General features: G+C 34.5%; 1 protein-coding gene across 1 annotated transcript; it reads left to right on the forward strand.

Moving 5' to 3' along the window:
• Nucleotides 1–4,474: 4,474 nt before the first annotated feature.
• Nucleotides 4,475–6,623, forward strand: LOC133866498 (ethylene-responsive transcription factor ERF118-like). Its single transcript, XM_062303038.1, has 2 exons — nucleotides 4,475–4,948; nucleotides 5,069–6,623. The coding sequence occupies exon 2, from the start codon at nucleotides 5,286–5,288 to the stop codon at nucleotides 6,276–6,278; it is 993 nt and encodes a 330-aa protein (XP_062159022.1). The 5' UTR covers nucleotides 4,475–4,948; nucleotides 5,069–5,285; the 3' UTR covers nucleotides 6,279–6,623.
• The last annotated feature ends 3,712 nt before the right edge of the window (nucleotides 6,624–10,335 follow it).

The raw sequence follows: 10,335 nt of genomic DNA on the forward strand, positions 1-10,335 counted from the left end.
TTATTTAAACCATGCGACACATTATTAGTATATGGTGAATTTGCCAACCAAAAAGCAAAAATGAAATAGTATGTAAAATTCAGTGTAGAATGGACAAAAAGTAAGATGAAAGAGTGATAGAATATGGGAGTTAAAAAAGAAATAGAGTTACAGATAAAGTAGAATGTGATAAGCGATTAAGTAGACCTTAAGTGATTTTATGTAATTAAATTACCTTTAATCTTATCTCTTAAAATATATATTTCACATTTTCTTCATTTTTTTTTTTTTTTTTAAGATGTTTGAAGAAGATGCTTTATTTAATATAAGAAAAAGTTCACATATCAAACTATCATTCAATTATTAATGTCTTCCTAAATTACTAATTGTGACTATTTTTACACTCCTAAACGGTGAGTTGCCTCATTTGCTTCAGTTTTAATGTGTCAAATACCATGACTAAAAATCATTTAATGCCATCTTTATATCTTCAATCAACTGCACGCACAATTTTTTTTTTTTTTAAAAAAAAAAAACTAAATTGGAGTAACATTTTTTAACATAATCTATAAAATTATTATGTATTCTTAAAGAACATGTAAAAAGCAAGTGTTTTTTCTTGTTTCTTAAATAGAGTTTCGTCGTACTATGTACTGATGTACAAGTAGGTTGCCATAACTATTATTGTGCAACGGCAGGCTAACTACCGCTGTAAATGGTGTGTACGCACAACGGCAAACGAAATTGCCAAATAACTAAAATGCATTTATGGCCCTTTTTACTTTCATCCGTTTACTTAACTCCCCCATCAATGGATGGAGAGCTAACCAGTACCCTCTCATGAAATGCAATAATTCCTATTTCTTGCTCTACTCTAAACGCCTATCCTCTTCGCTGTGACTCTCTGTCAACTGCCTTTTTATCCCGGGCGACATTACTTACCCACAAATTTTAATACTTAATAATTGGCACACATGCCACCCTATGCAATAATTTGTTCTATAAATAACGTTTTCTACAAAATTTCTTCCGTTAACTTATAAATTAATCATATGTCTCTAAAACATGTAATTTTCACTTAAATTTTAAAAGTATATATATATCCATGTGAAAATCATGTTTTTTATCAACGTATTTTAATTTAATAAATCGAATTAAATCAATTTTAGACAATTAAGTTTGTAAAAATAAATAAACTCTTTCCTGTTACCATTTTTATATAAGAATTCCAAGACCTCATTTGGTTTTTTTTTTTTTTTTTTTTTTTTTGAGATGGCATTCAAATGTAGGGTTGTGCTTGTAAAAATTTAGTTAGAAATTCAAGCAAAATTGGAAATATATATATATATATCTTTGACTTGAAAACCTAAAAACATTGTTAACATAAATCGCCTACAAAATTGGGGACCCATAACAAAATTTAGGACGTCTCGAGAGAGGGGACCAAAAGACTTTTTTTTTTTTTTTTTTTTTTTTAATGTTATCCATGGAGGTAGTTTGTGGACAGGTACGTTAGAAAAACAAGTATTTTATGAACCGGTCAAAAATTCAAGGAAGATTAGAAAATAAAAAGATATATAAATAGGTGAAAACCCATTTTCTTCCTCTATATTTGGGAAGGTCCAATTGCAAATCATGACGCGGAGATTTGATTGGACCTCCCAAATATGGAGAAAGAAAATCTTGAAAAAGAAAAAGAAAAAAAGCGGAAAAGAGTTGGTGTGAAGCCGGCGCTTTCCACGCAACTTCACTCGATTCGCATGGGCCTCGTCATCATCAACCACCCAACAGGTGGCAGACACCTGTCCCCAATAGAAACAGGTGTCTCACTCTCCGACGGAGTCAGCGCGGGAAAGTGGGCGTTTTGGCGCGAAAAAGAGGCGCGTGGTGGGTTCCACGTCGGCGCCATTGGCGGGAAACCGAAGCGACCCTCCCGGTCCACTCATCTCCATTTGCGTAACCCACTTAGCCTCCTCAGGACCTCATGTGACATGCGGGGCATACACATACATGCATGACCATGTTTCCATGATAATGTGGACGACCCATTGTGCCACCATACATAATAGTCGTTTGGCCACGGGAGCTGTGCTTATGTTGGTTTTATATATATATATATATATATTGAAACTGCTATATTAAACATTACACTAAAATATATAGCGGAGGGTAAGGGAAACAGTGAACCGCACTCGCTGAGACTTTTGCTAGTTGGAGTGTTGGTCTACCTACTCTGGGTACGGTTGGTTGGCACAGTATCCGCCGTCAGATGAACCATTTACAGATCTCAAGGCAAACATGGTCACGTGCAGGGAGGCTGTTCTTGAAATAGCATTTGTTTTCGCATTTTAAAAAGAAAAGTACACTTAAATAAATAAATAATAATCATAAAAAGAGAAGTACTAGGACACAGTCACCCATAAAATAAATAGATATAGTGTTTCAATAAACGAGCAAAGCTTAATAGTCGGTCGGTGGGTGGATGATGAATCTTATATGATATAACGATTTTATCTTTCAATTTTTTTTTTTAAAAAAAAAAAAAAAAATCTTCTATTCAAATGGTGAGAGGGAGAAAGGAAATTTTTTTTTTTTTTTTTTTTTTTTTTTTTTTTTTTTTTTATCTCCCACACTTATCTGATATCTCATGGTCAAAGTTTCCTGAAATAACTCCAAAAATTTCAAATAATAAGAAGGGTCTTTAGACTAATTCAGATCGGTTGAAATTGAACTCGTTTGTATTTGTTGTTATTTTGCGTTGCATATGCATTTTAATCTCAACAAATTCAGTTCCTATGAAAATGCAAACATAATTATTTGTGTGTACATTGAAATTCTCGACCAGCAAAATAGCTAAAACAGTTGTTTCAACAAATCTGGAATCATTCAACTTTGAAGGATTTGTGTTTTCTTTTCTTATCTCAACTTTGACCGTTGTCATTTTTATAATGAATATTAGACTTTCGCAATGACCCACTAACTATGTCTCTTCTAATAACTTTATGGAGTCCCACATAGGCAATTAATGGAGAACTCAAAGTCTCATATTTGAAATTGTCTACCTAATTTACAAAGAAATAGGATCGTCTTCATTAAATTGGAGCAGGTTTATTTTATAATTTAAATTTTATTTTCTTCCATTTAAGAGTAGTGTCACCTTATTTAAAATTTTAAAGAGTAATTATATTTTTCACATTATTGATGTAGCATATTTTATGTGTGTTTTTTTTATAGAAAAAAATAGATATATGGAAAATCATTTAAAATACGGTACATTAATCGGTGTGAAATGAGTCCAAAAAATATTATTACTTAATTTTAAATAATGTGATAATATATATATATATATATATATATATATATATATATATATATATATATACCATTATGTATGTAAAGTTTAATCTTAAAATGAAAAGTATATATTTGACTAAAGTTAATAATGCAGCCTTCATACTCGTCTAAAGCATAAGAATCCTACCTAAAAAGGCTAGCCTAAAAAAAAAAAAAAGAAAAAAAAAAAGAAGCAATTTACCTATTTAAGCAACTTCATAAGCAAAAAAGGAAACCTTCATATGCTGTGAATTCTTCTATTCTATTCTGTTTTTTTTTTTTCTCATGTTTTAATTTAAGGAATTTCAATACCGCGATTTTTTTCCAAAAAGAAAACGAATTAAAGAAAAATAAAAATTAGCGATTTCTTACCAAAATAATAAAAGAACCAATAGGAACCTTCCTTTTCTGTAGCAGACTTGGGGACCAAGGCTTTCTCAGTGTCATCATCGTAAATATCACCAATTCCGGTCCTGATATTGACGAGGGAATCGCAGTAGTAGTAGACAGAACCTGCTCTCTGATACGTAGCCAATCGCGGCGGTGTCTTTCCTAAATGAAGCGTCAACATCAGATACCCCACGCTCCCCGTAAGCAAGTACACAACACCCGCGAGACCCAAGTCCCCACCACCGTTCAATTAGAGAGTGCGTATCACGCGGGATAAGTTAGCGTGAGGCAAGGACTCGTGGGAGAAACAAACTCCACTGGCCCACAACGGCATGATATGTATGGCACGAGGGATGGGATGGTCATGCTCCATGAATGTGCTTTGCCTTGAAGGCCATGCCAGCTCATCAAAGCCATCCCCAAAAATATTTTAATTCCAAGAAAGACTTTTATATTAATTTTACTTGCCCTCTCTTTTAATGCTATTTTTGACCGCTTGGGAAAAAGTGAATGGCTTAAAGAGAGAGAGAGAGAGAGAGAGAGAGAGAGAGAGTGTGTGAAACGCAGTGTGTGCCAGGAGGAGAGATAGAGACGCCAAATAAAGGTGGTATGACTATAACATACTATGAATTTTTTGTTTGTCTTCGATTACCGAGAAAATTGTTTTTTTTTTTTTTTTTTTTTTAAGAATATTTTATGTCTGATATTTTATTTGTTTATTATTATTATTTTTATTTTTCTGACGATGTTTCTATAGAGATTTGCGTCGGCGTTCAATGGTTGTAGAGTATATATTCAGTTTATATCACTGTCCAGCAAAACCTTGATAACTCTTAACCGATCTTTGTCTCTTTTATGAGGGAAAATCTTGGCCATACATTTCTAATCCTCTGAGTCTCTTTTGGGGTTTGGGGTTTTGGTTGCTGCTTATATTTAGTATCTCACAGGACGATTTCTTGCTTTTGGTTTCTGGTTTTTTGTTCTCTGTTAGAGTAATAGAACAGGGAGAGAGAGAGGGGTTTTGGCGTTGTGGAAAGGAGCAAGCGAGGTTGTGGGTTAGCGGATTTATGTCGGCTGGGTTTGATTTGGTGCTGATTGGGGCTCTGTTGCAGCTCTGGCTTTTCTCTACTGCGATCTTCTCTGCGTTTTTTGCTCTCTGCTCTTGCTATTGCATGCTTCTCTGCTGTTTCTGGCAGAGATTGAATCTGGTGAATCCGTCCGTTTCGATGCGTTTGAGGCCAAAGAGGTATGGGCTTTTTGCGATTTTGATAAATCTCCGTTAAACCCTTGTTTTGAGTTCTGGGGTTTTTGGTGCTTTTCTGGGCTGAATCTGAGATGGGTTTGTGTGATTTTGGTATTTTTGCAGGACTTGTTCTGGAGTGGAGTGCTTTGGGGCTTTTCATATAAAACGATATTCTTTCCTTTTCTTGTTCCTCAGAGGGGGTCTCACTTGATATCGTTGAGATTCTGAGAGATTTTTGCCCTCTTTTTTAGCTTTCTCTGATTTTCTTTTGCATTGTACTTGAAAATTTCCTGGGTATTTTGAGGGGTTAGTTTGCGAGAGATTTTTCCTGTTTGTCATAATGTCAGAGCCACAGAAACGACCTGCCAATCTGAACAACATCTGCAAGAAGACTAAGAAACCTACAGGTCCTGTTGTAGAGTCCAAAACGATGAGGAAAGTCCGTGTAATCTGTTCAGATCCATACGCTACCGACTCATCTTCAAGCGAGAATGAGTCTGAGAGAAGCGATAGGAGGCCCAAGAAACTTAAACGATTCGTCCGCGAAATCACTCTTCCTCTTCTTGTTGAAAAACAAGCACCGAAGCCCCTTGAGACAGAGAGTTCTTCCCAGGACAGTAACGTTGAAGCCAGAGACCCCGAGAAGAAAAGGGTTTTGGCTAAAACCCCATCGATGGGTAATAGAAGACCCTCATCCTCAAAATACAGAGGGGTTAGGCAAAGGAAATGGGGCAAATGGGCGGCTGAGATTCGAGACCCGTTTAAAGGAGCAAGGATTTGGTTGGGCACTTACAATACTCCTGAAGAGGCTTCTGCGGTTTACGAGCGCAAGAGGCTCGAATTCGAAGCCGCTCTGGCTGCCATTTCCGATGCCGCCCCTGAGAAGAGCAACAACGCGTCGTCGTCTTCTGCTGCGATTTCTAAGTCAAAGAGCCACCATTTGGGTTCTTCAGATGACTCTGAGAGCGTGTTGTCACACACCTCTCCGGCTTCGGTGCTAGAGTTGGAGACCTCTGCGTCCAACACCAATGCGATTCTCACTGACGCAGTAAAAGAAGAGGGTGTTGATACTAATGCTGAGATTGATTTGGCAAGCCTTCAGATACCCGAAGATTTTGGTCTGTTTGGCGATGTTCCGTTTGAGCAAGAGCTTAGTTTTGTGCCGGAGTTCGATTCCCTCGGATTTGATAATATTGGGCAGTTTTTTGACGGCTTCGATGTTTGTGGGTTTGAGGACGGTGAACCTAGTGAGCTTCCTGACTGGGACTTAGGTGAGATTGGCGATGACATTACTGGTTGGATGAATGAACCCCTCAATATACCCTGCCTTTAAGTTTTGCAGTTTAGGATCTATTAGTATCTGTTATTGTAAGTTCCTTTTTGTTTTTCGTTCAAGAGCGTTGAGAGTCTTAGGAACCGGAAGATTTGTTCCTGAGAGAGTGGTTTTTTGAGTGGTTTTAGGTTTTATTTGTTTCTGCTGTTGAGAGATGGGGAGGGATGAGCCACCATTGTAGTCCTTTGGGTTTTCCTGTGCTATAAGAGCCGTCCAAGGGTTCTAGAAGGGGGAGAGAGTGCTTCCTTGTTGCTGAGTGTCAAAAGTTTTGCTCATTTCCTCGGCATCTCCTTTTGTTTCTATCATATCGTTATATGAGTATGAAATGAAATCAATTTTCTGCTATTTGCATCTTTGAAATGTCCATTTTTTTTTGTGCTCTCAGATATGGTGCCATTATAATGGTATTTTCGTTGTGTTCTTTAAAGGGTTCTTTTTAATTTCTTTTAAATGGTATTTTCAATAATTTTGGCGATTTAAAATCGGAGATATTCAAAGGGCTGGACGAAATATGGGCGTTGAGTCAGTGTCAGTTGAATAAGCACAAAGCTCGTGCTACATCCTAAAGTGTTTTCGGGGGGGGGGATGTTATGGTTGAGACTGAAAATTACATGTATCTAATTCTTTGATTCCTGGATGAAGTTTGTTCTGTTCTTTAGCTGCTCTTAATATTCTGTGTGTGTGGCGTGGGGATGGGAAGAAAAAAATGGTGAAGTTGTACCCCTGCCCCCTTGCCTTGGGTTCTATTCTTCCAAAGACGTACACAAGGTTGTACCAAAAGTCGGATTTCTTTTACCAAACAAAGCATATCTTGAAGCAGAGGCAGCAAAAGATGGGGTTATCTCTCTGGCGTCTGGACTCCTTTTTGGGCCAGCTGTATGCCATTTGCTCTCCTTCTATCCACGTACTCTTTCCTCGTCCACGCACCGCAGACGGAGACTCTGTTTCGTGAGTGGTGACAAAACAAAAGATTCGAATTTACCATTTTCTTTGTTTCTTATATTATGTTTCGTTTGGTTTAACTATTTAAAAAACGTAAAGTCTTGCAAATAAAACTTTATCACCAAAGAAAAACATGTTCTTATAGAGAAAATTTTACTATTTTTTATATTATCTTTTTTGAGCAACTAACATAGAAAGACGTGTAAATGTTTTGAGAAAGTGAATAGTTAATATAAAATAAAATAAAATAATTTTTTTTTTTTTTTTTTTAACTAAAATGTAGATTATATTTACTTAGCAGCATGTGAAATTGTGAATGCTCCGAAAGATTAACTGGGAGAAACTTTGGATACCTTGGTCATAATATTAATAAAGAAAAGACATAATAATAGAATCCTTTAATCTGGAAGACTAGAACTGACTGGTTAACTGTAAAACACATAATTATCAATAATTCTTCATACTTTACTGCAAAACAGATTTAGCAATGTGGGTTGTACTTTTTTAGTTTTAATAACTTACAATTAGTGAATACGTGTCTTTTCATTTCCGCTCTCTCTCTTTTCTTTCATCTTATTTTATCTTTTATATATATATATACATGGTATCATACTTTTCTACATGGTTGTCGTAGTGAAGTGGTATTATGGTATATATTTCTCTTCTCTTTGATTTAACGTGATGTTTGGTTCGAAAAATCTAACATTTTTCTCGACCTTCACATTTTAAGAATATGAAGCTTGAAAATCTAGATTTAAATTTTTTTTATTTTTTCAAAGAATACTAAAAATTATCCTGACCAGATAGCGCATAACCGTAACATAGAAATTTATAAGGGAAATATTGCTCTTATTGCTTAGTCTATTATTCCATTTTATTTTAAAAAAAATAAACTTAGCAACGGAAACAAAAGTACAATGGGACAATAATATAGCTTTGTTTGTTAATGCTTTTTTATTCTCTTCTATATTTTTTTTATTATTATTATTTTAAAACAAAGAAATTAACAAATAATTCAAAACACCCAGAACTTTATTAACCTTTATGTCTCGTCACAACATTTTTTTTAAAAAAAAAAAAATCATCCAAAACATATTAACATACAAATCCGTTGAACTCTTTCATTTGGGCAGGAAAAAAATAATAATAATAAAATAAAATACATATGGCAGGCGAGAAAAAAAGGTATATTTTTGAGAATGGGTCCCGAGTGACAATAAGACATGAATCATATATGCTCACATTAGGGTGAGAATATAGAGGGTATCTTAAGATGGACCACGCAATTAACCAATGAGGTCTGAGTCATTAATTAAAGCTTTGGATTTGAAGTTTTAAGCTAAATAAACCAAATAATTCTTACTTTAATCGGGTTGACTTTATCACTATTGGTTGGGTATCTTTGTCAATACGGTTACCCATTAGAAAAAGGTCATTTGGTTAAAATAATCAAGTGAAAACCTTTATGATTATTAATAGCTATACCTGTTTTAATAAATAAAATCATAATTTGATTGATTGGTAATTGGTTTTAGCATACTAAGAATATGCTTTATAAAAATTCTACGAATCATAGTTATATACACACACTAATTGACCCATATTTAAAAAACTTAAGAATCCTCCGAATTACGGGGCTTATCTCTAATAATTTAGACACTCAATTATCAGTAATTTCAATCCCATTTAAAGGTTTCTTATTTTGTTATCCTCGTTCTAGAGTGATTTATGTTATTTTATTGGATATATATATAGATGTTAATGTGGTGCTCATCCTCTTTTAACTTAATACATAATCCAAATCTGAAGGTTTTATCTTATTTGTTGAAATTATGAAAAGATATTTTGATAATATTTTATGAACATTTTCATAGATTTTTTGCTACAAGGAATATTGGTCCTATAGGGGCTATACCTAGCTATATCCAAGGAGAAAGTGGGGGGGTTGACATCAAATTATCGTGAGTCCAAATTGATTCTCTTTTTTAGGTGGTTGCTGTTTTCCTCTTAATTAGCCTAGTGGGTACCTCTCGAGCCGCTTGAAGAAATTAGGCCGTGTCTCTTAACAAATCGTTTTAGACTATTTACTGGGGTATATTTTTATTTATTTTAAAAGTTTAAGTATAAAAAAAATGATTAATTTAATTATTAATTTAATCATAGTTTTTACGTGTGTATATATATATATATATATTTTTTTAATAAGTGAAACATAATATGTGAAATTTAAGGTTCAAATTGTTAAATTTAATTATTATTTTAACACGAACTAAATTACCACTTTATCTTAAAAATTTAAACATATTAAAAATAATAAATTTAATTATTTAATTAATATTTTATGACCGTAGGCTATAAATGCATAGATTAAGCAATGTGCTCTCCACAGGAACCAGGAGTAAATAGTCATAATTGTGATGCTCATCCCATCCCCCCCCCCCCCCCCCCCCCCCCCCCCCCCAAATTTAGTTGGATTTTCATTATTCTGACGAGTCACGCGAGGCATTTGTTGCAATAATTATAGCTCTAAGCTCTTGCAAGAAAAGTTCTAGTTTTGTAGTGAAGAATAGTCATTTCTTAGGACTAGGGTTAGGACTAGGGAGGCGTGTTGCTAAAACAAAAAGTTAGAACGGAATGATTTTTTTTTTTTTTTTTTTTTTTTTTTTTTTTTTTTTTAATTTTCGTTTGTTGACAAAACATAAATAACTAATTTTTTTTAATTAAAATTTGAATAATATTTTGGGTTGAATACCTTTTTGTCCAATGTTATTTAGAGACTTTATTTTTACACAACAATACAAATTAACCATAGGAGACAAAAAATAAAATCTTTAAACTACATGAATAAGATGTATTTAACTCTAAATTATTTCTCTAAAAAGTCACTTTTAAGGAAAAAATAAAGAAAGAAAAGAAAATAGTCTCCACAACAAGAAGCCCTAGAGGTGGTGCAACCACCCTTGATGGCGCATTGGGGGTGGCCACAACCACCCTCGAGCCATGGGGATTGGTCATGGCCACCTCAATCGGCACCAGCGAGCATTCTCGATGCTTCTGGTTTGGGTTGTCAGCCATTCCTTAGGGTGATTGACCAGTGACTACCCATAAAGAATTT

Source organism: Alnus glutinosa, chromosome 4, assembly GCF_958979055.1.
Source record: "Alnus glutinosa chromosome 4, dhAlnGlut1.1, whole genome shotgun sequence".
Taxonomy (NCBI): Eukaryota; Viridiplantae; Streptophyta; class Magnoliopsida; order Fagales; family Betulaceae; genus Alnus; species Alnus glutinosa.